This window comes from Botrytis fragariae (genome assembly GCF_013461495.1).
Source record: "Botrytis fragariae strain BVB16 chromosome Unknown tig00000075, whole genome shotgun sequence".
Classification (NCBI taxonomy): Eukaryota; Fungi; Ascomycota; class Leotiomycetes; order Helotiales; family Sclerotiniaceae; genus Botrytis; species Botrytis fragariae.
Window position 1 is genome coordinate 811,091 of NW_023500995.1, and position 27,281 is coordinate 838,371.

At 43.2% G+C, this 27,281-nt stretch overlaps 8 protein-coding genes across 8 annotated transcripts; 3 read left to right on the forward strand and 5 right to left on the reverse strand.

Annotated features, from left to right (window-relative positions):
- Nucleotides 1–234: 234 nt before the first annotated feature.
- Bfra_005739 (uncharacterized protein) lies at nucleotides 235–958 on the forward strand (the record flags this gene model as incomplete). Its single annotated transcript, XM_037336116.1, has 2 exons — nucleotides 235–290; nucleotides 349–958. The coding sequence occupies 2 exons, from the start codon at nucleotides 235–237 to the stop codon at nucleotides 956–958; spliced, it is 666 nt and encodes a 221-aa protein (XP_037191326.1).
- Nucleotides 959–2,471: 1,513 nt separating this feature from the next.
- Bfra_005740ca (uncharacterized protein) lies at nucleotides 2,472–4,182 on the reverse strand (the record flags this gene model as incomplete). The annotated part of the gene is made up of 3 exons (XM_037336117.1): nucleotides 2,472–3,038; nucleotides 3,118–3,700; nucleotides 3,767–4,182. The coding sequence occupies 3 exons, from the start codon at nucleotides 4,180–4,182 to the stop codon at nucleotides 2,472–2,474; spliced, it is 1,566 nt and encodes a 521-aa protein (XP_037191327.1).
- Nucleotides 4,183–7,349: 3,167 nt separating this feature from the next.
- Nucleotides 7,350–9,321, reverse strand: Bfra_005741 (uncharacterized protein; the record flags this gene model as incomplete). Its single annotated transcript, XM_037336118.1, has 2 exons — nucleotides 7,350–7,430; nucleotides 7,513–9,321. The coding sequence occupies 2 exons, from the start codon at nucleotides 9,319–9,321 to the stop codon at nucleotides 7,350–7,352; spliced, it is 1,890 nt and encodes a 629-aa protein (XP_037191328.1).
- A 2,997-nt stretch (nucleotides 9,322–12,318) lies between these two features.
- Bfra_005742 (putative phosphate metabolism protein 7 protein) lies at nucleotides 12,319–15,115 on the forward strand (the record flags this gene model as incomplete). The annotated part of the gene is made up of 4 exons (XM_037336119.1): nucleotides 12,319–12,479; nucleotides 12,534–12,845; nucleotides 12,967–13,889; nucleotides 13,938–15,115. 4 exons carry the CDS (start codon nucleotides 12,319–12,321, stop codon nucleotides 15,113–15,115), a joined length of 2,574 nt encoding a protein of 857 aa, XP_037191329.1.
- Nucleotides 15,116–16,639: 1,524 nt separating this feature from the next.
- Nucleotides 16,640–17,667, reverse strand: Bfra_005743 (uncharacterized protein; the record flags this gene model as incomplete). Its single annotated transcript, XM_037336120.1, has 3 exons — nucleotides 16,640–17,183; nucleotides 17,285–17,328; nucleotides 17,488–17,667. The coding sequence occupies 3 exons, from the start codon at nucleotides 17,665–17,667 to the stop codon at nucleotides 16,640–16,642; spliced, it is 768 nt and encodes a 255-aa protein (XP_037191330.1).
- Nucleotides 17,668–18,403: 736 nt separating this feature from the next.
- On the reverse strand, nucleotides 18,404–19,875 carry Bfra_005744 (putative serine threonine protein phosphatase protein; the record flags this gene model as incomplete). The annotated part of the gene is made up of 4 exons (XM_037336121.1): nucleotides 18,404–19,482; nucleotides 19,538–19,628; nucleotides 19,684–19,807; nucleotides 19,859–19,875. 4 exons carry the CDS (start codon nucleotides 19,873–19,875, stop codon nucleotides 18,404–18,406), a joined length of 1,311 nt encoding a protein of 436 aa, XP_037191331.1.
- An 866-nt stretch (nucleotides 19,876–20,741) lies between these two features.
- On the forward strand, nucleotides 20,742–21,203 carry Bfra_005745 (putative alpha mannosyltransferase protein; the record flags this gene model as incomplete). Its single annotated transcript, XM_037336122.1, has 1 exon — nucleotides 20,742–21,203. The coding sequence occupies one exon, from the start codon at nucleotides 20,742–20,744 to the stop codon at nucleotides 21,201–21,203; it is 462 nt and encodes a 153-aa protein (XP_037191332.1).
- A 911-nt stretch (nucleotides 21,204–22,114) lies between these two features.
- On the reverse strand, nucleotides 22,115–26,436 carry Bfra_005746 (uncharacterized protein; the record flags this gene model as incomplete). Its single annotated transcript, XM_037336123.1, has 2 exons — nucleotides 22,115–24,796; nucleotides 24,850–26,436. The coding sequence occupies 2 exons, from the start codon at nucleotides 26,434–26,436 to the stop codon at nucleotides 22,115–22,117; spliced, it is 4,269 nt and encodes a 1,422-aa protein (XP_037191333.1).
- Nucleotides 26,437–27,281: the final 845 nt, after the last annotated feature.

The window sequence follows — 27,281 nt, forward strand, 5'->3', positions numbered from 1 at the left end:
TCTTTTCTTAGATTTCCAAGAGAAAGGTTTGTCAGAAGTTTTGTATAAAGTTTCTGATTTTCTTCATTCTATTTCCTCTGCGCAATCATTGAAATTGAGATCTGCGAAGATTGTTGTTTAGGCCACTATCATCCGCCTTTTTCTCAAACTACCGATTATCTGGCTCGCATCCTCTTCATTCTTGTGATCAGTTTTATCATCAAGCATAAAACCTCACATAATACTTCTCACAGCATGTCGTCAAGCTCCGCATCATCTCATAGGCAGGCTCGGAAAGAATCCGACACCAGGTATGTGGTACCACAAATAACATCACCTATCTGTGACTATCTTACTGACTTTCATAAGCACTGAGAGTAGATCTCTTCATCAACAATACCACCACAACACTGATCTCAGTCGATCTCGCAATTCTGTTGGCCCAAAAGAAGAAGGATGTCCCCATTCCTGTACAGCATCTCCCGCTAGTTATCACTCACAGTCCACCCACTCCGATCATCGACCACAACAAGAAGAATCTTTCGCAAGCAATGTAGCTAGCTTTGGTGGCTCCAGCCATGATGCTGGCTATATGTCAGAAAATGACTTGCATGAATTGGAAGCTCAGGCGCATGAACCTAGTTCTCAATATACTTGTCGTCACTTGGGTTACTTCTCACACGACTGCGCAATGGCGTCGCACTACGACAATCAACTTACCATTGAGGAAGATCCGAACGAACAGTATAGTCCTCCCCAATTGGAGATTCAATGTGCGAAAACAATTTCGACCGCAGAGAATGGCGTACAAGTATCGAACAATGAATTTGCAGAAATGCAAACCTATTCGCCAACTACCGAGATGTGGACTCTGCACGAGTCTCGAGATGAAAGAATACGTCTCGGCTTACCCGGTGGCCAAGAATTCCCCTCATATCTATTTTATTACGATGAAGAGCTTGTTACCGAGGCACGTTGAGTTCTTTGCGCCATTCATCGGGGTTCCTTCAAATTCAGGCTTTTGCCAAGCACGCACGTCAGCTCCACATCCTCTTGGAAACTCGAGTGCCAGAGTCTTGACTGCGATCCAGGCCACACTTCTGTGAATTTGACCCAATTTCTTGCTGTTTTCTTTTCTTTTAATCCCATCTTTTAAAATCGCGGAACCTTGTCTGCAGCCAAAGATGAATTTGATCTCTTCACTTTTCTTGTCATTCTTGTACATAGGGATATTAGCTAGTGGGGTCACAACCATGCTTTCAGCACATCAATTGATTCATTGCACCAACTTCCTCTTCTTCTTCCATAATCATCAAGTTCTCAAAGCATTTGCATTGATACTTCTTCATGTACAAGAAAAACTCGCCAATCAATGCAAATGTGGTTGCGCTGCTTACCACCCCACCAAATGTACTTTTCCCGCCGAGTACGAAGCGCAGCGTGAGATATTTTCTGTGATGAATTCACTTTAAGATTCCTGCCAATTTTCATGGTCATTCCAATTCTTGCTCTAATCATCGTAATGGTATCTTTCCAGGTTTCAGTACACCCATACATTTCCAATCAAATCCACCCCGCTCATTCGATGCAAATTCCTTCCACAAACCCACGTAAACTTCATAGAATATACCCTAAACATCTAATTTTCGCTAGATCTTTGAGCCTTTAACACCTAAAATATCAAGATAGAGTCAACATCCTTACCTAATCACAGCACCCCATCATGCAGTCCCCCCCCCCTCACGATCATTAGCATCCATCACATCTCTATTTTGGATCTCTTGCCCCGTCAACGTACCTTGATATGACCCTATCATCTCTAGTCTAATCTTTATATCCAACTTTAGAATACGTCTCTACGAGCTTCATCTAATCCTCCCGCTGCATCAATTTTCCCCCTTTGGTTAGGATTATATATCATTTGTCCTTTGCTTTCCTCCCTCTGGTTGTCGGTAGTGAGATCGGGCATGCGAAGCATATCTCAACGAGGAATCTAGAAACTAACAATCATCTCTTTAAACAAGTGATTCTTTCCCAGTCAGAGAAAGCGAATTATCCCTGTGAAATGGCAGTAGTATTCCTCATTAAAATCAACAAAATCGAATGTGTTCTCTACGGTAAAAAGTCTTGTTTTTCCTTAGAGGAACAATCACAAAAACAAATACATCATTAGCTTTATCAAGACAATAGCCATCCAGCTATATAGTAACCAATAATATTAATCTAATTCTATTAATGTATTAGCATTACAATCTGCCGAGGAAAATTCGCTTTTCCCGACTATGGATGCTTGAAGAGCTAACTATTATACTGATTTTTATGTTAAGTGGATACAATGAATTGAGCTCAATGATCTATTGACTTGACGTGTTAATGTCCAGGGAGATGAGCTGATATGCCAACTTGAATCGATGACAAATCTCACCCTATAGCCTCTGTCCGTGTCTAGTCGCAATCAGAATGCAAGGTTCAACCCCAAAGTCATCTTTTGCTTAGCAGAATTTAAGACTTCCTTCATCCCATCCCATCTCAGACTCTATATCCTTCAATACTGCGCCGATGGGGGTCGCATATGTAACATCACCAAAGCCCGAAACAACCGATCCATGATGGTTACCACCCCAAATCATAGCCATGGGTATGAGGGCCGCAGCATGCCTCTCGGAATTCGTAGTGTCAATATCGATATCGTAGATCAAGGCACCAGAATCACCTCCGCCAGAATCACCTCCACCAGATGCTGCTCCCCCGTGCAACGCGCCAACAAATACACATTCCTCTGATTCTCCATGGCCATTTTCGTGGTGGATGTTTCTGATGGAATTCAATTCACATGCCAGCCAGCCCAATGTTCGACTTGGTGCTTTGAAGTAGAACTTGTTTGTGCCCAGAGCCGAAGATGAGCTCGGATGCTTGATATTAAATTCCTGCGAATCTTGTAATGCTTGACACTTTGAATTGAAAGCTTGGCACTCATCGTTTGACCACTGGTGTTCTTTTTGTTTGCTTTGAATCAAACTGGAGATTTGAGCTTCTTCTACGAATCTTGTTCGAGGTAACTGCGATGAAAGTTAGTATTCTTGTGCGAAAATTGATCTTGAAAAAGAATCAAGGACTTATTGTGTTACTGGTACCAACGCAAACGTTGTGGATGATAGCCCAATCGAGATTTCCAGTATAACCAGAAACTTTGCGCCATGCCTCTGGGGCAGCAGAAACATAGCCAGCATTAGGATAGTAGTCTTCAGCAGCGTTGTATCGAGCGAGGGTCAACTTTCGACGCATTTCTTGTCTCTCTATGCACAGCATATACTCTTCGTCAATACTGGCCGCATCCTCGAAGCGCACATTGTTGGTTTCGAATTCGATGTTATCAAGAGCGAATTTCAATTTGCTCTTGGTTTCAGCATGATCCTTCATTGCAGGTATAGATACTTGCAATTTCTCCTTCCCATTCTGATATTTGTAACCGGTCCGAAAGTTTTTGTCCGGAAAAGCAACGTGTCTGCAAGTGAGACTGTAGATATCATCGTTATGTCTCAGGAAGCCAGTCAAGGAACCAGCAGCACTGTATTCTTCGCGTCCGATCGAAAGACCAGGAAGTGGAGTGTATTCTTCATATATTTTCTCAAAATTATGAGTGAGATCAACACCTCGGTTGCTTTGCAATCCGGAGCTTCTCAGTGTTGAACTATAAATTTGACAAATGTCGATGAAGTATCTAAGTATGACATGTCAGTTGAATATCCAAATGAATAACTTGAAGTGAGTATAAAGAAATACATACTTCTCGGGACTTTTCGTATTCTGGGGGATGACCCATTCCATGCCTTCCAGGACCTTGATAGCATTGTTTCCATGGTCGAAGAAGTAATCTGACTTTTGAATGAAAAGGTGCATGACAACTGGATTATCGCATCTATTATTCTCGAAGCCGAGACGCAGTATATTCAAGGTCCATGTACAATCAGATAGCTCGGAGACAAGAAAATCTTTGATTGGAGAGCGAATGTTGGTTTCGAAGTCTTGAATATATTGCTGATCTTGTTCGCCCTGAACAGCAAATACGTTCTTCTCTGGAGGATAATGGAAGTTTGGTGGACCGAGGACGACATTTGGTGCTTGATTGGTGGCAATTACCTGCTGCCATTGAAGACCATAGTTGCAGCGGTCTTGTTCTTGAACGAGCCAAGGATGAGACATTTTGTGATGTCGAATATTTTTCTGTTTAATAGGAGTTGAATTTTCTGGAATGGTTCTGTATGGAATACTAAAGAATGTCTTTCTGAAAGTATTGTTGATGTTTCTGTAATGGGAAGAAACAAGCGAAGACTTTATGTCTTTGCCATGTCGATGCATTGTCGTAGACATGAATGAAGTAGAAATAGCGTCCATCCTGCGCACAGACACACTCATAACCCAGATGATTTTAGGTTTAAGATATGCCCAAAATATGATCAGGAGGTATGGGAGATTTGGGTGACTAAATTTGTTCTCCGGCAGAACACCTTTTCAAAGAAAATAATGAGGGTAAATACTACAGTACGGCACAGAACTGCAACATGATGCTGTAATTGCGAGGAATTACCAAATGCGAGCCGCAAATCATTCATTGCTTCAAGAGTATACAAGTATCGCGAGATTGTCCGGTTGATACGTCTGGCCGTACAGTGATAAGCCAGTCGTTGAACCCGAACCATAGATTATTCACAGTTGGTACTCCAAATGAATACGAGGCTATACGAATAGTGAGAACGATACGATTAATACATTTAGCTATGTTATAAATCAGAGATGTATCATATTCTCAAATCCCCTCCTAACCGAGTGGAGAACCAACAACTGGACCCCCTTCCCGCCAGTTTATCAAACGTATGAGTAACTTCCAACATACAAAAAGCTTCCAACATAAATTCCACCAAAAAACAGTCCGTAGATCCATAATACCTGATATTCGAACTCCCAACCGCTATATTACTCTTAGTCTAATCGGTGTAAATTTCGCCAGATTGAAGCGAGAAACCCTGTGGATGCCTCTATGCCCCTCTCTTTCATCCCTCTCAATCTTTCACCATTTACTCTTCGCTTAGTGTTCCCCTTCTCCTTCCTTTTTCTCCTCTTCGCACTAAATGAGTTGAGGCTAAAAGTAGCTAAATCCTCAACTTAGCAGTTCTCTCCACTCCCCAAAACACGAGAAAGATTCCTCAAGAAACTACCTATCTATTTATCTATCTATCCACTAACCATCTCTCAAACCTTATCCCAAGAAAAAAACGAAAAAAGAAAAAAAAAACAAGTCCTTCGCCTTTACCTCAAGTACAATCTCCACAAAACGACAAAAGTACTCAACCTAGCATCTCACAACCAGCAATCCAATCCAATCCGCCATGAAGATTATATTATTATAGATACACCTCCCGAAATACCAAAGCTATACAATCTAGATATCAAGAGATTCCTCTCAGGGAGTTTCCAAAGTATTGGATGAGATGAAGGATCATTTACGCGATCTATACAGTACTCAAACTAAAACCAGCTGAACGGCTGAGACTACCCCTGTGGTGGCAGAATCCGTGGTTGACGAAGTGATCCTTTCGTAATTGCCATAAATTCTATAATACCTTTATTATGTATTGAATAAATCGTTTTTAAAATATTAATATAATTAATCTAAATCTCTATACCTTACAAGGTTTATTCTAATCAATAAGGTTTTAATGAAATTTTTGAATTTAAAAAGCTTTTAAGTTTTAGCCTAAAACAATTATTTTCAAATTGAAATATCTATATATATTTAAATTAGATTGTTCTCTTGTTTATTTAATACATTCTATATTGTATAGTATAATAATAAAACTTTTGATTGAAGAATAAATTGAAAGTGAATGGTAAGTAATAGAGATATTTTTTTTAGATTTTTGGCTAATATTTTCTATCTATTTTTTAGTTTTTATGTTTATTTCTTTCTTTTCTTTTTTAGCTTTAATTTATCTCTTTGATTTCTCTCTAATTTGTATGCTTGCTTTTTTTCATCCATTTTATTTACAATTCTAATATTCAAAGATCTCGAAATTCCTAAGATTTTTTAGGGCTCTTATTTTCTTTTTTTCCATTAAAATTCAATAATAAATGGGTTGCAAAAAGAATTGATTTGATTTGTTAATAACGAAGAGCTTTATTTATTATTAACAAATGTATATATTAATATTGTAATATATAAAATAGAAATTTGTATAGGGATTTATATTGAATTTATCTTTGTCCGGAATATTAACTTTACCACTACAGGGTACTTCGAAAGCCGGCTGAAAAGACTTGTAATGTGCTGATCCTATAATCCTACACCTACAACTTATTGGCGCTTTCTTAGACTTCTACAAAGTATTCCCCCCCCAAAATCTCCAAATCTGAAAACTTTTCTACATCCCACAAAGAATTCCCTCGCTTTATTACCTGAGTATACTAAAAAAACAATTTCTACTATAAGATCTAATTCCTACTACTAGCACAATAGTATTCCTCATCTAACACATGAATGATTCTCGAGACTAGAAGAGAATCTTACATATTGAGAATATGAGATTGGAAAATGAAAATGAAAATGAACATGAAAATAATGAGTTACCCACAAGCGATTGAAAGCAAACCGAACCAGTCTCTCAAGAGATAGAGTTGCGAAGTGGAAATAGTGTCGGTTCATGTGCATGTGACGGAGAGAGAGAAACAAGATATCAAAGGTACTTCTAAATTACAACCACAATCACAACTACAACCACAACCACAATCACAACTACAATCTACAATCTCAATTTGAAGCTCCTTCTCCTTCTCCCTCGCGCTTCCCCTTCCCTTTCTCTTTCCTAATCCATCAAAGCAAGACTCGCAATGACGAGAAGTAGATTATCATCCACTCATCCCGTCATCTACAATCCAGCCCGATTCACAATTTCAAATCAACTTTTTCTTTCTCCCATCTCCTTTCCACCTTTTTCTCACGTGGAATTATTGGATCTGGAATTCCTTACTCTCGCTAGATTATCGAAGACCTATACTTTACTTTGAGGTTTATTGGGCCGATGGAGTTGATAGTGTTGATGGAGTGAAGTCAAGATTTGAAGAGAAGTAGAGAGTGAGTTGGAGGACGATTGGAAGGAATTCGGGTTAGAATGTACTACAGAGACGACAGAAACGCATACAAGCAGTTGAATTACCGAGCTAGTGACCCACCCACCTAATTAACTCTCCCAAGAACAAAAGATAGAGAATACAGAATAATCAAAACGACAAATCCACCCTCTTGTATCGAAACAACGCCAATAGAATTCCCCATTCATCCATCCATTCATCCCTCCTACAACTCCCCGCCACCCCTAATAAGCTAACGCCCACTCCGTCTCCCCTGCGGATTCGCCAACTTCTCCAAAACCCTCTGCACCACCTCCTGCGCGCCCCTAACCCCCTCTTCCCAATATCATCGGGGATGAGATTCTCCGCCAACAAACTCTTCGCGCGATCACTATTCAAGAAATCCACCAACGTCTGCGTATTCTCCAATTGTTCCGTCCAGGCCCTCTGGAACTCATCCGCGAGTCTCGTGCCATTCTCTACCGCGGCCAAGCGATCATTCTCTAGATCAATCAAGCGCTGTTTATATAGATTTTCGAGCGTGGCGCGACGAGCTTCGAATTGACGTGCGTCTGCTGCCCGAGTATTCGCGAGTGTTTGTTCGCGCGAAGTGAGTTCTTGGGATCGGGCGTCGAGATCTGCAGCGCGGGTATCGAGTTGTTTGCGCTGGGCTTCGAAATCTTTGCGTTCCTTGGCGAGACTTTCGCGGTCGGTCTGCAGCTCGATGGCTTGTTCGTGGAAGTCGGGGCCTTCGGTGAAGCGTTTCCATTTTTCTTTCGCGTTGTAGACGTGGGAGCGTTGGAGCTTGACTTCGTTGAGGAGATACGTGCGTTCTGTGTTTGCGACTTCGGCGGCTTCACGTAGAGATGCGTTGTCCCGACGGAGTTGACGGAGTTCTTCGAGATCGTCGCGGGTTTTCTTTTCCCAGACCGAGACACGTTCGGGCCAGACGGGTTTGACGACGCTGACGACGGTGGGGTTGCGTTCCATTTCGCGAGTTACTTTGACACCGGGATGTTCGGCGTGCGCGGGGATTACGAAGATGGTCTTGAGGGAGTCATTGCGGAGTCGATAGTAGCGGGTTATGACGTCGATGGCGGTGATACCACGGGAATACTCTTTTCCACCTTTGGTTTCCCAGAGACGTTCCCCTTCGACGCCGAGACGGAGATGATTTGCACGAATTTGTTCGTCGACTCGTTCTTTCTTTTCGAATTCATCATTGAGAAATTGCCAGATATCATCGCCGGAGTTGACGAGTACGAAGCGGTCTTGTGGGTAGACGAGCTCGCGGCCACTACGTCCATCGGGTCCCACGCGGGAAAGTGCTTGATGAGGGACGACGGCTTCACCTTTCATCACGTCCATGGCATTTGCATGAAGACGTTCGAGGTTATGGAGACGTGCGACGAGTCGTTGGATGTAAAGTATCATTTGACCAAGGAGAGTTGTTTCTGCTAGGGGTCGATTGTGATCGTCATCTTCATGGGGAAGCACACCCAGTAAACCTCCCTTGGCACTATATTCATGGTCGATGAGTTCGAGTACTTCGTTTGCGTGTTTGAGAAGCGCTTCATGGGTAGCATATGGAAGCGATGGACCGTCAACAGGAGTTGGATCCACTTCATGTAATGGACAGACGTCAATCTCGACAAAGTGATCTGGTTGTCCTGGATTTACCATTGTTCCCGGTTCGACATACTGAGGTTCCAATGTATTGAGCAGAGTAGGAAGTGGTAGATTGTGATGGACTGTATTATTCTCATATACATTATTCAAATCATTGAGAAAATCGAAAGTTTCATTTTCATTGAAACTCGGGGCTCCCTCAAACTTGGTAACCGCTTTTTGATTCTTACTATCGACAGTTCCTGCGCGTGTGGAAAGAGTGATTTGCTTGAGGAGAATAACCAATGCTTGCGCATGTTGTTTCAATTCCAGAATTGTAGGCGCATGACCTTTGGTAGACAAATAATTGCAGTTGACATGTTTAAAAAGGGGTATTAAGTCTGATTGATTGAGTGTAAAGATGGAACGGTATGCTTCTGAGAATTTTGTCCGCTGTACTGCTCCTCGAGCTAGACCACTTGATCCTCTAGGAGCAGGACCTATCGTGTCAGGAGCTCTCATTCCGCCAGTCCCTCCTCCCGCTCTTCGTTGCAAAGCGGCAGCACCTGCAGCCGCAGCTGGTGCATCCCTCATTACTACATCGGCCATGACTTTTTGTAATGTTTTATTGATTGGTTATTAGCCTGGGAAGGTTGGAATTGTTGACTTATCTGTCTTTACATGTAGCTTGAAGTTCATCGTAGCAAATAAACAAATCGCAAAATGGGAACAACACGGTGAAAGAAAAGATCAAGTAATAGCAATGACGCTTTAGGAAATGTGTATACCGCATGTTGTGAAGCTTCAATTGAGATAATGAAAGATAAGGAATGCAGTTCATTCAAAGTCAAATCCATCGAAGCATTTCTTTGATAGTATGAACAATGGATGTTCTGCTTTCAACGTAAGAAGGTTTGCTTGTTGGAGGGTATTGAATGGAATCATGATTTCTTGGCATGAAGATTTTAGTTCTGATGGAAGTAAACATTGAGATCACGTGAGCTCATCTTAATGCTTCACACTGAACATTGTACACCAATCATGACAATGTTATTTATCCATTAACCGTGAAGAACTGACTTACACTTGCAAATGTTTGATTGTCGTTCGAGTTGTCTCCCGGCATCTTGATCAATTAAAATCGGGATAGGCATGGTAGTGGCCCAAGAGATACTGTGGCGATAGTATGGCAATCGTACCCGGTACATAGCAAGAAGTTGGTCACTTGAACAATCATATTCTTGTATACATCTAGATCCGCAAAGTATTACCATCGGGAACTTCCCATCAATATAAAAGTATGAGCTGTGCTCTCTACCAATAATTCAGCAAATATCAGCGGGGTGAAGTACTATAGACGATTCAGCTCGACAGGCTGACAGGACATGATAACCATGTCGAGCTATGGGGTAAGTGATAATTCTGCAGGTACAGGTAGGTTACTTGGTATCACATATGAGATGGTGGCTCTAGGTGAGAGCAAAGAATGAGCTTGAATCCGAAAGAGCAAGAATGAATGTGGATTATTCTCCGTACGGTGTAGATATTGTATTGACGTTTGGAGAACATCAACGTCGACGTCAATACCAGTATCAAAATCCAGCAACATCAATACCAGTATCAAAATCCACCAGCATCAACATCAAATCAACCCCCACCTGCACATGCACCACTCAACCCCTTCGGTCCCGAACCCTCAAACTCAAGTCACTCACTCAACCATCACCTAAAGTACCGGCGGCTCAAAAGAAGCTGAGATTTCCAGGGACCTCCATAGTACACCTCCATAGCTCTTCCAGGATATTTAGATCGAATGGAAATTGAGGGTCCAACGGGGTTCTAATCACGGTCAAAGTTCTTTAGTTTGGGTTCTTGGAATTTTTGGCACTGTTAGTGGTATTTCTTGATCGTTAGCACAGCTCCTGTAAGATTTAACGCCGACCTTATCCACTGGTGACAGGTGTTACGCAGACTGATAGGTGCTAAGTAGTTGACTAACTCATCCGAGAGTCTAGGAAGTGACAATTAAGCTTTTTGATATCCGAGAGTAGGTGGGAAAAAGTTAATATTCTCAACTCCACTTACTTCAAACGTGTGGGTAATGTACCTCCTTTTTATGAAGAGGTTGAAGGGAGATGAGGTGGACTGTGTTTTCACGAGATTATGTCTATATTATGCTTTCCGAATCAACATTGCCCCACGAGTACACAATTTTATAATACAATACCTACATCGGTCCTCTCCTCTTGGAAATCACAGACGATTCATAATACCTAATACCACTCAACACGTTGTTGCCCATCACAAGTCACAATGCACAAAGCACAGCACACCTCACAACACATCTCGACCGTGGCTGGTGGCTGGAAACGATTGAGTCTGATGTGGAAAGCCCAACAGTAGTACCGTACCACGGAGGTATGTACGGTGTACGGTGTACGATGCAGCTATGCCACTCATTCAGCTATACAAGGATTATCCACTCCCGCAACTTATCTCCATCCACCCATCGGTTATCTGCGAAGCACCTACGATCCCATGTTGAAATAAAAATGGGAGATGGGAAATTGCATTTTTGGTGCTTGGAGATTTTCGTTGGGGGGGGGGATTTTTCTCTCTTCTCTTTTTCTCGTGCGGGATTTGTTGATTGGATTTGATTGGATTTGATTGGATTTGATTGGATTTGATTGGACCAGATATGGAAGAGTAAAGTTAGTGAGGGAGGAGAGAACAGCGGAAATGCAGAAATGCAGAAATGCAGAAATGCAGAAATGCAGAAATGCAGAAATGCAGAAATCCTACTAGCTAGTTCAGCTGATGTGAATTGAATGATGAATTCAATAGACGCGGGCGCAGGGTTAATTTGGAGAGATGGAGAAATGTAAATGGGAAATAGATGGTCTAGAGCAGCTTCAAGACAAGTGCACTCTCATCTTACTGGACAACCAGAGGGAACATAGGGATAACTACTCGCTACGCTCTTTGTCTTGAAGCACACGGCGATTTTCTCCAAGCCATTCTGATGTTACGCCTGTGAGAGTCATCGATATATAATAACCCATCTCATGAGTACAATGGAATCTTCTTTCATGCATCATTATCTGATTTGAAGACAAACATACCATTCGGATCATTCAACATTCTTGTCTCTTGTTCTTCCATTCTTCCGTGCAATAAAATCACAGCCATCGACTTTATTGCATATGCAACAAACCAACATATATCGTCATATTGAAGATCCTTGCCTCTCGATTATTTTCTTTGAATATCTCATCCCAATTCCAAAAAAAATCCTGGATTTTGACCCAGTTATCGCTTCGAGAGATTAAAACAAGGACCTCAGACAAGGGATCTTGGTCCAAGCTTGCGAATCAGAAAGTATCCCAGTCGTCCATCACGTTTGTCTCAGTCTTGCCTCTTTTTATTTCCTTCTTTCCCCCCGTCGAGACCTCGATTTCTTTCCGTTCTCTTTTCCTTTCCGAACCTCGACTCTCCTCTCCGTTACTTTTGCTCATACGAGCAGGAATAATATTCATCAATTACAATCCTCGAAACCAAAATCAATTGCGACTCTCTACGATATCGTGAAGATATCACTTGATAATCATGGCCGATGATAGTGGTGGATCCAGTTTATCTGGTTTGGTAGCTACTTTGGTTCCGACCTTGATTGTTGCTGCCGTTTACTTTGTAATCTTCTTGATCTTGCGAAGATCTAACGTACGATGGTATGCTCCTAGAACCTATCTGGGTGCATTGCGCGAGGAGTAAGTACATTCATTCATCACAAAGAATTCGATTCAATACTAACATCAAAATAGAGAACGAACTAAACCACTTCCATCCGGATGGTTCAATTGGATTGGTCCTTTCCGCAAAATTCCAGATATCTACGCCCTTCAACATCAAGGTCTCGATGCCTATTTGTTTCTTCGATTTTTGCGCATGACCGTGGTTATTATGTTCGTCGGTTGCTGTATCACATGGCCAGTTCTTTTCCCAATTAATGCGACGGGAGGAGGTGGCGCCAAACAACTTGATATGCTCTCTATGGGCAACATTGATAGTTCTACATCAGCTGGAAGAGATCGATACTATGCTACTTGTTTCATTGGATGGATTTTCTTTGGATTGTAAGTTCCATTTCCGTTTTCACTTTGGCACACGCCCACGTCCTTTCCCCAAGTGTCTCTCGATCCTCATTGGAATGCTCGCCGGCCGCGACCTGAAAATTTACTCACATCAATCATGTAGTGTTCTTTTCCTTGTCACAAGAGAAACCATCTATTACGTCAACCTTCGACAGGCTTTCCTCCTCAACCCAACTTTCGCAAATCGCATCTCTTCAAGAACAGTTCTTTTCATCTCGGTTCCTGCGCCATATCTCGAGGAAAGCAAACTCCGAAAAGTTTTTGGAAGTGCAGTACGTAACATTTGGATCGCTGCAGATTCCGAAAAGGTCGACGAACTTGTCGAGAAGCGTGATGAAATTGCCAACAAACTGGAAAGTGCAGAGGTCAAACTTATCAAAACAGCAAATAGTGAAAGACTCAAGGCAATCAAGAATGGTGCGAGTCAAGAAGAACAACCTGTCATGGAAGATAATGGTGAATCGGGATCATTGGCCTCGAGATGGTTACCTCAAAAGAAGCGTCCCACACACAAGCTCGGCAAATTTGGGCTATATGGAAAGAAGGTCGACACAATCAATTGGGCTCGAAGTGAATTGGAAACTCTCATCCCGGAAACTGAATCCGCTCAAAGTACTTATTTGGCTGGAGAGACCAAGAAGGTTGGATCGGTATTCATCGAATTTGCTCACCAATCGGACGCTCAAATCGCATTTCAAACTCTCGCTCATCACCAGGCCCTTCAAATGTCCCCTAGATATATCGGTGTTCATCCTAGCGAAGTTATCTGGAAATCTTTGACCATCTCATGGTGGCAGAGAGTCGTTCGTAGATTTGCTGTTGTTGGATTCATCGCCGCTCTCATCGTTTTCTGGGCCATTCCAGTCGCGGCGGTTGGTCTGATTTCAAACGTCACATACCTCGAACAATTCAGCTGGCTTTCGTGGTTGAAAGCAGTCCCCAGTTGGATTATGGGTGTAATCTCTGGTCTCTTGCCTTCTGTCGCTCTCTCGATCCTCATGTCCCTCGTTCCTATTATCATGAGACGTAAGTTATCTTTATCAAAATTGAACGACCTATGCTAATCCGAAACAGTTTGCGCAAGACTCTCTGGTGAACCAACTACTGCACGCGTAGAACTCTTTACTCAAAACGCATACTTTGCCTTCCAAGTCATTCAAGTTTTCTTGGTTGTCACTATCGCATCATCGGCATCATCGGTTTTGTATCAGCTCATCAACAGTCCCACTGGAATTCTTTCCCTTCTTGCGAACAAATTGCCCAGTGCTTCCAACTTCTACATCTCTTACTTTATTGTCCAAGGTTTGACTGTGGCCGCTGGAGTCATTTCTCAAGTTGTTGGATTCTTCGTCTTCAAAATTCTCTACAAGTTCTTGGCCAGTACTCCCAGAAAGATGTACCAAAAGTGGACCAGTTTGAGCGCAATCTCATGGGGCAGCACTCTTCCAGTGTTCACTAACATTGCTGTGATTGGTATTACTTACTCATGTATCGCGCCACTTGTTATGGGTTTCGCTACTGTCGGTATGAGTCTGTTCTATCTAGCTTACAGATACAATATCCTCTTCGTGACCGACACTCAAATCGATACCAAGGGTCTTATCTATCCGCGTGCTCTCCAACAACTTCTCACCGGTGTGTATCTTTCGGAGCTTTGCTTGATTGGTCTTTTCGCCATTGGTAAAGCATGGCCACAAATGATCCTCATGATCATATTCCTCATTTTCACCGCTTTGTACCACATTTCTCTCAACGCAGCCATGGGTCCACTTCTGCACACCCTCCCTAAGACCCTCGAAGCCGAAGAAGAATCTATCCGCGGCGAGCTCGAAGCCGGTATGAGCGGCAGCCCCATCGTCTCTCACGAGAAACATGACGAGAAGAACGGATCCAGCGACCTGACTCCTCACTCCAAACCCCCAGGCGGCATCTTTGCTAAATTCTTTAAACCCCATATCCATTGCGATTACGCTAGCATGCGCACGCTGGTTCCCCACGGCAACTTCGATCCTGAAAATCTCTACGATGATGTCACTGCTCGAAACGCATACTTTCCTCCCGCTGTTGTCTCTGAGGCACCGCTTTTATGGATTCCAAGAGATCAGGCAGGTATCAGCGCACAGGAGGTGGCTCACACGAGTAAGATTATTCCAATCACTGATGAGGGATGTACGCTTGATGAGAAGAATAAGTTGGTTTGGGATGTTGAGGGGGCGAGACCACCGCTTTGGCAACCAAAGGTTTTCTATTAAATTATGAATGGAGAGAGAGGGAGGGAGGGAATGGCAAGGTGGAGGATTGTTGATAATGGATCCTTCAGGATCTAAATTTCATGAAATGAGATTGGATGCGATGAGTTAAAATGATTTTTATACCCCGGGAAATCGAACGGAACGGAACGATAAATAAATACATAGACGGATGAGGACGGAGTTGGTAGTGTTTACCATGCTCTTTAATGTTTTCTACTTTAATTTGGTGGAGGTTGGGATGGATGCATGGATATCAGGATGAAAAGAAAGAAGCTTTGTTCTCTCGAATTTGAATCTGGAATGTTTGAGTCTTGAGATGGCGAGAGGGAGTACGAGGTAGATATCTAGTTAGATACCCCAAGGTCTGAAAGTGAATTTTTTTTACACAAATTCTTGGCATTTCAATGAGATCTGATGTGAAGTAATGATATGTTGTTGTATCGATCAATCATCCATATGCTTGTAGAATTTTCATCGTTTATATATATGTTTATACGTGATACATACATGCCCATTCACTTTCTCGTCAAGAAGGGGGGGGGAGGAGAGGAGTGGAGTAAAAAGTGTTGTGTTACTTGAACTCTATGGCAAAAGAGAGTGCAGAAGCGAGGGGGGATGGAGGAAGCGAGTGGTGAGGAGGAAGGATTGGAGAAGCGAGAAGCGAGAAGGAATGAAAAGCGAGAAGGAACGGAGAAGCGAGAAGGAATGAGAAACGAGAAGCGAGAAGGATTTTGAGAGGAAATATCGAAGCGAGCGGCGAGGAGGAAGGAATAGAAAGGCGAGAAGGATTGGAGAAATGAGTAGCGAGGGTATGTAGGGGAATGGAGAAGCGAGGAGAGGAGAAGCGAGAAGCGAGAAGCGAGAAGCGAGAAGGAAGAAGGAAGAAGGAAGAGAGGGACGGATGGATATATGATGACTTGTGTGACGGATAGATTTCTGCTTGTTTGTGTGTAGGTGGACTCTTGGGATACTTTGTTTATGGATATGGATTTATGGATTTATGGTTGTAGAACTAGGTATTACTAGATAGTTAGATGTTGAGATATTGAGGTATCTAATTATTTGTTTGTTTGTTGATTTCAATGAGATTTCCGAATGAGATTTCAAGAATATGGTCATGAAGTATTGCCACAATATGCTAAGTAGCTCTGCTATGCATTTCGTGCTTCGTATCTAGAAAATGTGATGTTTAGATATATGTATGTATGCATGTATGAAAGATGTAACTTTGACTCGTTCTCTCTCTCCTCTAAAGATCTGTTCAGATGGGAATGATTGATTTCGAGCGACATCATGATGGCGAGGAGGATTTTCCGCTTAGTATATTCATTTGAATGAAATGATATGATATGACTATTTGTCAGAAATGACTTGTAGTCTTCCAATACGGGGTAGAATGGATAATAGATATCCCACTCATTTCATAGTGATTACTCCCACTCGGTAATCCCTCGCTATCCGTCCTTCCAATTTGCATTTATAAAATTAGGTCTTGTTCCATCCACACAAACCAAAAGCAACTCCCTAACCCAAAGGCTTGACCTTCTTCTTTTTCTTCTTCTCCCCACCCCCCGCTCCACCCCCTTTCTTTGCAAATTCCCTCCAACTTCCAATTCTCTCCTCCCTACTCTCCTCCCACTTAACCTCACTATCCCTCTTTCTCTTCCTCTCCTCCCTCTCCTCCTCCACTCTCTTTTGTTCCCTTCCCTCCTCCTGCATTTGCGCCTTCACCTGTCTCCTCCTCCTCTGCTCATTCTCAATCAACACAAATTTTGTTTTCTCTCTCCACTCCCTCCTAAACTCCTCACTCGGTTCCTTCACCTCCGCACTATCTCTATTCAATCCCTTTTCGCGCATCACCAGCATTCGCGCATCGGCAATCGCTTCGTCTAATCTTTCACGATGTTTCTCATCCATTAACTCTGTTTGTGCTTTTTTTAACCGATCGAACGCATCTGGGGCGAGGGGATTGCGCGTTTTATCCGGATGGATCAAGAGGGATTTTACACGGTAACATTTTTTGATATCTGATTCGCCGACACCGGGTTGGAGGTCGAGGACTGCGTAGCTGTGTGATTTTGTTAGTTGATATGTTTGGGTCCTTCCGACTTATGTTCAATGTCGTTCATTTTCTTTCATTGAGATAATTCTGAGGAGGGGAAGACATACGCATCTAAACGAAAAGCTTTTAATATCCTGTCGATTTCAGAATCCTGTGCAAATCAGTAATCATTCATTCTTTCACTCATCTTCAACCGCGATCCCAAAGCATCTCCAAAAACAACCCATCCATATACCTCCCCCAATCGTCTCCCCAACCCTCCCCTATCCCCAAAATAAGAAACATACCTTCACAAACTCCTTCGCCTCACTCTCCAACCCTCCAGCGCATCCAAATCATCCTGCGCATCTCCATCTGCATCTACATCTTCCTTCTTCACCACCACCTCTTCCTTATCCTCTCTCTTCCATTCCCCTTGCGTATTCTTCACCTCATCCCCCTCATCCCCCTCCCTTTTCACCCTCTTCGCATCCGGACTCGTCGCCGTCATTATCTATTCCGCGATTTCGATTTCGATCTCGATTTCCCAGTATATAATTCCAACACAATCAGATCATCAAACCTCTTATCGAAGAAAGTAAGTCGTGCAGAAGAATCGAGATTGGTGAAAAGGTCAAAAAGGTGAGGTACTTGAAGAATTGAAGAATGAGGTTGATAAGATTAAGAGATTGAGATAGCAGCTTTGGATTGTCGAGCTAGCGCTCGGGCCATTACTTAAGGATGCGGGCAAGGCGGGCCGGTTGACGCTATGTAGGTGTGTATTTTGTTGTGTGGCTTACATAAGTTTTGAGGGTGCTCCCGGTGAGGAGGCTTGATGATTTGATTTAATTCCTGGTGAGAGGACGAAAGTTTGTCAGATTTCCACACAGGTAGCTACGAGGTACACACATACCTAGGTGCCTAAGGTCACTCAGAATAAATTTGGACATCTATGGGAACCTGGAATAAACAGTATTTTCATTCTCATTTCCATACCAAATATCCACAAGTCCCGATCTTGCTAAACGCCATACGTACATACATAAATACATCTAGACATTTAAGTGCACACTTGCATATCCATGCCACCAATACCACTTCACATGAATCCATTTGACCTTTGCAAAAGGATTTTCTTCTGTCATTCCTCACATCAAATCCACTACTCTCCTCAAATGTTATGTCACTATCATACCATGCCATAATTTGTGATATGACATGATATTATGAGAGCTCGTGTGAAACCCTCACAAGAAATAATCCGCCACCGGTTTCTTGGCCGGCATGCCCCTTGAATCCTGCGGCGCCGCGTGGAAAACCCTATATCTTCTGGCCGGTCCACTCAATGCTACTTTTTCTTTCAATAACGGCGCATTAGCACCATTCCCTCTACTAACTTCTCCATTACTCCTTGCCATAATTCCATTTCCTGTCCCATCCTCTCCTAATTCCATAATTGCTGCTACATTTCCACATCTATAGCAGTAATTTGGCGCAGACCATACTGTAACAATACTGTGATCGAAAGTCTCTTTGAACCCCTCCATTACTAACTGATGGGCTCGAGCAATCATTGAAAGGTCGTTTGTATGGTTGAACATTTTGACGATATCGGCTCCGAATAAAAACCCGGCGCCACGGGGGGAGAGACCCCAGCCATCTATTTCATCAGGGTCGGACCAGAGAAGATCACACATGGCACCTTCATGAGGAACTTCTTGTTTGCGGTCTAAGAGACGGATTTTATCGACTGCTTGGATCAGAGGGGAAAGACCTCCATGGACACAGAAAACCGCGCCGGAGGGATTGCCTGAACTGCCTCCACTGTAACCTGAAGCCCCAGAGCCAGGAGCACCAAGACTGGTGGGGAATTTGCTTTGGGGGCTTGGAGAACCCTTATCTGATGAGCTCATCTCGGAATCTATAGAGGGCTTTCTTTTCCCAATCTTGTCCCTGTTTCGTAGAAATTTGTTCATAATACTTCCATCAACATTTAAAATCTCGATTTCCACATCCTCGTCATTGAATTCTTGCGTCGAGGAGGCACTGTGTTCGCCATTTGGCATAGATGTAGGTTGAAGACTATTTGATGCTCCAAGCACAATTGCACCGAGAGCAAGATAATCGAATACTTCGCAACAGTATCTCCATACATTTGCGCTTCCATACTTTCGCAAGCATTCGTCGTAAAATCCGTAAACTGTTGTAATTTGTCTAGATTCGTGATTGCCTCGAATTAAGGTCATTCGATCTGGATATCGTACTTTGAGACACAGTAGGAGGAGGAAAGATTCTAAAGAGTAGAAACCTCGATCAACGAAATCACCTAGGCAAGTCAGTCAGGATCTGCCATGAATGTCGTTTGAAAGGTCGTATCTTACCCATGAATAAGTAGTTTGTATCGGGCACATCACCACCAACCCTGAATAGTTCCATGAGATCATGAAATTGTCCATGAATATCACCGCATATCTGCATAAATTCGTCAATATCGACCCATCACTTGCGTAAACACATGAAGCCGTACCGTAACTGGAGCTGTTACTGTGACCACATTCCCTTCCTCTATCAACAACTCTCTCGCTTTATGACATAATTCTCGAACTTCTGCTTCTGGGATGGGTCGGCAAGCTCGCAATTGCGAAATGGCTCTGAATCAAAGTCAGATTGAAGTCTTTTGAAGGAATTCGTAGAAGCTGTACCTATCCAAATCACTCATCTTTCTTACTCGAATCTTCCAGTCAGGAACTTTTGGGGGGGCAATGTATTGAGTAGGATCAGATTGGCGTCTACGGAGTTTATGCAATGTAGATAGCTCCCAGATGTCGATGAGGCGCAATGTCAATCTATCGGCCGATTTGAATCTGCAACCCAGCTCATTCGAAAGAACCAAGATTCGAATCTGAGAATGTCCAATGTCTTGTGTCGGATTCGTTTCTGAATAACGCGTGAATGTTAACGGCGCATCGAGGTTCTATGGGGGCGCAAACGAGATGGCGAAATATCCTGTGTATCTCAAGGCTGAAGAAATTCACAATTCAGGAAAGAAAGACCAAATAAAATCCCGCTCCAAGTGAAATTCGAAAACAGATTATATCGCTGTTATTATAGAATTCATTGATGTTTTAATTATTATTGTTATCGAAATTGTCGGTTGAATTATAATTTTCCTCAGCCTCGAATATGATAAGGTACTGACTGACTGGTCTGATACCTCAAGATGACGCTAGTGTTATGAGTGAACATTGAAGCTCAAATTAGTCTGGGGTGGCTCGGTGGGAGCGTGGGAGCGTGGGAGCGTGGGAGCGTGGTAAATTTAGAGCCTCAGACCAAAATTATTTATTATATTACCCGATGATATCCCACCATTTTCATGTTCAACTGCGGAACCCTACGTCAATTTAAAGACAGGACTATTAGATACTTCAATTGAGATTCCATGTCAATGTTTTCACAAAAAATGAGATAACAAGTGAGGAATCTTCAACACTCGAAGGAACCCCATTGCTAACACAAATTAACAGGCACGATTCATTCTTTAAACAAAACTCACCACATTCCCTTGCAACCAAAATCAAAAAAATCATGCCGCCTCATCTTCACCCCCGCTCCAAATTCACATCTTCCCTCTTCGCAGGCACGCTCTTTGCTAGTTTCTTCGTCGTAGCACTACCGCATGTTCTTCCTTGTCCAGCACCGCGCGTCGTATATGCAGATGATGGGTCGGGATCACAGAGGCCGAGGAGGAGAAGGAGGAAATGTCCTGTTGATGAAGTGGGGGAACAGGGAAAAGAACAGGGACAGCTACAGATGCAATTGAAGACTGTGGGAGGAGATAGAGAGGGAAAGAGTGAATACAAGGATTTCAATGAGAAGATACGGGAGGAAATGGGTGGTAATAGTGGGGAATCAGATGATAAAGAGGAAATAGAAGGAAGCAGGAAACTTGCTAAGCGCGAGTGTCCGGTGCCGAAACCTGGGGGCGTACTAGGAGGAATATTGGGCTTTAAGTCGAGTGTTGATGAGAAGGGGTCGAAACCACCGTGAAAGATAAGATCATCTTTGGAAGGGTTTTGATATAGGGTGGTGAGAATTGGGGACTGGCAGGATTGTATATATGGTGCGGTTGTACATATTGTGTGCTACTCTGTGTACTTTATGATCTGATATCGGGTTCACGAACCCACATATTGTGGATAAACAAATGAAATATTCGGATGCATGTGGAATTGTGAATCCACAAGACACCCACTCGGCATGCCGTCTATTGCAAGAGATGAAAGGAAAAACGCTTCACGTTCTTGGAACGTTCAAATACAACGGCTCTCTACTCTTTACCTTGAAGTGTTCTCGCAATCTTCACTTCAAAATGAAAATCTGCAGAGCCCGTAGTGCATTCCAAGCATTTACAGAATAAAACTTCCAATAGCCGATACATGTTTGCAATTGAGGTGTTTCTGTCAGTCATTTGCCAATCATGCACATCAAACTAGGTTCCCTATCACTCAAAATATCTCACTAGTTCACCAAATGAAAATTGTGTCGGAGAAGGAAGGAGCCGCCTACCTTTTACACAACTTCTCCTTTTGCATTCCACTAAGCGAACGCAAAATTCAAAACTCTCCATGCCAAATATTTCTCGACAATTCAATACCATATCACATATTTAATCAACAGCCCGAAGACAAATCACATACTTTTAGCGATTAAAATGTTTCATTGTCATTAACGCAATGCCAGATTACGAAGGGGATCTACAGCTAAGCGGACAAGTTCGCAATGAATTTACGTAGTCACTAATGCTCCAATTCTCAAGCACCACGCAGATTGAATGGTTGGAAATTAAAGTGAAAGTCAGATTCTATGGCCAACACAATCATCCTATTACTTTACAACGCCAACATACAGAGAAATCCACGCATATAATAACCCATAGATACTGATATACTCAATATGACTCACAGTTCACCCACCCATTTCATTTTACCATCATACGGATTTACCTCCTGCTTCCTTGGTACCATGCCAAATTGATCCGGATCCTGAAGATGATCGGAATTCTGGATTTCGTCCCAATTTGGGGCAACTGGCATGTATGAAACAACGTCATCCCAACTGGCAAAGTCGCCTTCCTTTGTTCCATCATATCCAGAGACACTAGCAAGTAAAGCTCTTCGGAAATCATCTTTGGCTTTCTTGGCATCTACAGACATTACATAATACGGTCCCTTATGCTTGTTAAGCTTCGTAAGGTAAGCATTCGCATCAGCGACTCCGTGTATGTTCTTGAACCACTCGTCAATGGTCATTCCCATTACGTTAGCTGCTGTATTGGCTGACTCGAGGTTTTCCTTGTCTCTCTTGCTGTCGGATGCCTTGTGAACCCAAGTGTTATGGTCCGTAGGGTCAAATCCAGGGATTGATGTTTTTTGGATAAGGTCATCTAAACTGAGACCGTTGGATTGAGCCCAGCTCAACATGGACAGCTGTTTTGCCATTTCAAGTTGCTGTTCTTCCAGCTCTTTTTCTCCCTTTTTCGACGCAGCTTCGGCCTTCACAACATCACCAGGTTGAACTCCGTCTTTAACAGCTGCAGCGTGTTGTCTGTCCTTTCTTACTTGTTTCTCTTTTGACTTATACTTATCGGCCAGCTTCAAATAGATTTTCATATCCCTTGCATCTTTCTCTTCCTTTGCTTTGATTATCAATCTTCTCTCTTGTTCTTTTCGATCGGCTTCTGTCATGGGTGTAAATCCGAGTGCACCTCGTTTCCGTCTTTCCGCAATGCGTTTTCGTTTCAATCTTTCAGATGCATTTTGGTTATTCAAGGCTGATGTTTCCTGGACTTCTTCATCTAAACGATGTTCCTCCCTGTGTCTCACTATTGCTTCTAGTGCCCACCTGTTTGCAGGTAATGTCAAGATTGTTGAAGGAGCGAGACCCGCAATGGGGTCTTTTATGGGCGGAATTTGAATTTCGTGCGCATCCTTCCTCTGTTCATTGAAGAACACTCTCAGACGCTCCAATTCCCGAACTCTTCGTAGGGCTTCTCTTGCTTGTGCCTCAGCTTCGGCGTCAGATGCTGGCTTCCACAGATCAAGTTTCGTTGGTTTTGATCCAGGTGCGGGCCCTTCGATTTCTTTGACTCCCTTGTTTATTTCATCAACCAATTCCTGTACACCCATTTCAAGCTTCTCTCCTTCTCGCTTTTCAATTTCCGCTATTTTCTCTTTTTCTCTTTCTTCTATGTTTTGTCGGAATCTTTTGGCATCGGGTGGGAAATAGCCATCATTATCAGCCTGTCGTTTCAAACTCTTGGCTTCATATGCAGTTTGCTCCTCTTCGATTTCATCAAAGAATCGTTCATGGAATATTTCAGAAGATTGTGATTGTACCTTTTCGGCATTATCTTTATGACTTTCCCACCATTGGTTTCTCTGATCGTCGGTGGGACCATTCGAAACGTCTCCATAGTTTGGGGGGAGTCCTCCCCATGCTGTATCACTGGTTGGCTCAACCATTTCTGACCTAAGCCATGAATGGGCAAGAAACGTCTCTTGAAAATGAAGCTGTGCGGCTACCCACTTAAGCTCAGCTTCTGGGCTCTCAAATGGCAAAGGTCCAGGCGCTCCCCAGTCCTCATTCTCCTCAGATTGAGCATAGTAATCCAGAAAACCGCGGTGCGACATGAGTTTGACAGCGCAGGGATCCGGTATATTTGTGTTTCTTGCTGGTTTTGCGTTCTTCCATCTTATCCACTTGAGATCTTGCTCTCCTTCGCCCTCGTCATCTTCCATGATTTTTCCCACAATTGCATTCTGCCAGTAGTATCCGGCGGCAACGCCAAAGTATTCATCTCTCAAAGTTTGTCTCAATGAGCTCCATTGTCGAGACCAATCTTTTGTGCTAGCATCAGCTGGCTGTAAGTAAAATCGACCGCCAACACCATGCCAAAAAGATACTCCACCACCCTCGCTTTGTATGATAGCGAATTCTGGCAATGGGCCTGCAATTTCGCCTTTGGAAACTGCGATTCCATTGATTGTTAGAAGTCTTCCGTCCAGATTAGCCACAAAGTATCTATGCTTCAAATCAGAATCTTTGTCAATTTCATCATTCCAAAGCCTGACATCTTTCGGTAGAAAAGATTGTGTTTCATCGCATTTTGGAGGGTAGTTTCGAGGTGGCATATCTCGATAATACTTTTGCTCAGGCGCAACCCACCAAGGATCATCAAATCTCATGGGTCTGTATTCCTTCTCCTTCATTTTGAAGGATGGCTCGATAATGTTGTCTTGGCCTCGGGGTTCAACTGCCTTTGGACGCTCTTCGCCGGGATTGATCGGAGTTGGAATTGCTTCGCATCGCCTAATGTCCAAGGGGAATATGTCCGGGTTTTGGTAGCTGTTGCTATTCTCGAAGGATTCTCTGTGATCGCGATCTTCAATTTTATCTAGAGTTTGTTGATATATGTTTTTGATTGGAATATTGAAGATGGTGCCTGTTACTTTATCCCAAAACTTTTTGATCTTCAAAAGTGATCCGTGGTCTTTGGGTTTAAGCATGTAAGGTACATTGGGCTGGTCATCATCGGGCATTTTGACTTTGCTTTGTGCGTATCTACAGAGAGGGCGGAGAAGCTATGGTTTATTTTATCAGTGGGATACTTTCCAAAGCAGAGAGAGAATCATACAGGATAAGGACTTCTTCCGCAATCCACACCACCATCAATCTCAAACTGAGAATTTTTTAAGAAAGCATCCGGTTCCTCATCCATATCAACCTTAACATGATGTTCTCCGACTTGCCTTGGTCGCCAAACACTGTTCTCAATGGGATCGTAATATTCTTGAAAAGTCTCGTCGTCTTCATCTGGGACAGCGTACTCGATAAAATTCTTCATGGCGAAGAAACCTCCACTAGATCCATCATCTTCGATTGGAAATGGCCTTGTGAGGTCATTAGGATTAAAGTTTTCGTCATCCTCTTCATCGCCATCGTCAGGCTCACGATCAATAGCCGTCGCGGGTGTATCGCTCTCAGGTTTTCCCGGGCGCGCTTTATCAATGTAATCCTGAGGGTCGGGCTTTTCCATAATCGTCGGATCTAATTCTCCTCCGTACGCTTGCGTAGTGATATTGTAATGTGCTTGCTGCCATGAGAGCTCAATATATCCCACGCCCAGTCTCTTGTTTTTCTCCATGCGATCTTTGAATTCATCAACGACGGCAGGACTCGTCCTTTTCATTGCGAATTCGATATACTTCTCCTCTAGACTTTCAGCAGGTCGATATGTTTCATTCCAATTGGGTCGACTGGTTAATTTGCATCGACGAACTTCGGGTAATTCTTCCCATTTAGCGAGAGCAATAGCGTACTCGATGGAACCAGGCTGAGCTTCAGGTTTAGGATCTTTCTTCCAGAATTCCGAGCCGAGAAGCTCCTCGACCCGTTCTTGCAAACTCAATGGTAGTTCATCACGGACGTATTCCATAGTCAAAGGTAGATACTCCGGCGCCCATTGCTTGTAATTTTTGAAATCCTCCCATTTAGGTGCATCCCAATTGCGTCGTTGCCATTCGGCCAGCGCTTCACAAAACTCTATATATCCATCTCCCAAATTCCGATTTTGCTTAAATAGCGCCTTGAGATTCTCAGTTGCACGTTCTTTCCATTCTCTCCTTCCTTGCGCTATCTCAGAAATACTCGTTTCAAATTGTTCGAGCGCTTTAGCTTCCGTCCTATACGGTTTTCCTATCTTCACCTTTTTCCTCCTGTGCTGTCTTCTCCCTGCTGGTCCCTCAAAGGGAAGCTTCCCCTTCTTTTTCTGTTGCTTGATATAAGCTTCCCATTCCGCATAGGCGCGCGCAACCCACACTTCATTCACACGTCCTTCCATGTAATGATTATTCCAAATATCCCACGCGCGTTTCCAGGATTTCCACACCTCGTGTCCGTCCCCGGAATAATTGAGTGCATATGGCGATTTGTACTTCCCCGACCCGAGAAGAAAATCTCGCACATCTTTTATGACGGAGGGGTGAAGGTTTTCGGCTAGGGGGGAAGGAATACGTGTTGCGGGGATGGGAGAGATGAGGGGGATCTGGTGGCGATTTTCGCGCATGCGGTGCAGGACGGCGGGGGAGGAGAGGAAGGGGGTAAAATCATAAGTAGTGTATTTGTTTTGGACGACGGTGAGGGTGGGTTTGTTGCGGGGGTCGATGACGGCCTTTGGGTCTGGGGCGGGTTCGGGGGGTGGAGGGGTGGGAGTGCGCGACATGGTGATTGGTTGTGGATTGTGGAGAGGTGATGTGATGTGATGTGAGGTTATATTAGGGATTGTATGATTAGATTCCTAGTGAAAGTGCGAGATGAGAAGATGTAATCTGATGAGTACACGATTGAGAGGAAGTTGAGCATGCGATAGGTATGAATAGCATCGACTTCGAAACAAAACGCAGTTCATGCAGCATGCACGAGTTTTCACGGGATCAATAAGATTAGAGAAGGAGAAACAAGGTGAGGGTTGAGATGAAAGAAGCTTTGAAGGAAGTTTGACGCAAAGGAAAACTTTGAGACATTTTCTTTGCTGAGGTGCTCCATTCTTTGCCCATTGATGATAATTCCGTATCCGTCAATAGAGAGGGTTAATAGTTTGATGCTTTAGCTATACTTGGACGGAAAGGGATTAGTGCTGGGTGTGAGGAATGTTGGGGTCGAGGGGGGGGCTGCGAGTGGTAAAGTGCCGTATTGGAGTAGATTGGAGTACAAAGGGGAAGCTCATGATCAAAGGAAATTTGAGGAGATGGAAATTGGGGATTATGAGATATGTATATGTATGAATGTATGTGAATTTTCAGGAATTCTGACACTTTTTGGGTAATTAATTTTAGACGTTCTAAACGTTGTTCTGAAATTCAACCTCGAATGGCAGGGTTACATCAGAAAAATCAAGCTGGTTCACTGAACCTGCAATTCGAGTTAAAGTAAGTAAGGACTACCTGGGTATTCACTCATTAACAGATACCCAATAAAACGGGAAAATAAAACACATTTTCAATTATTCCAATCGCTGTCCGTGAAATATGTAGAAAGTGAGGGGTATCTGAACACATAAGAATTACA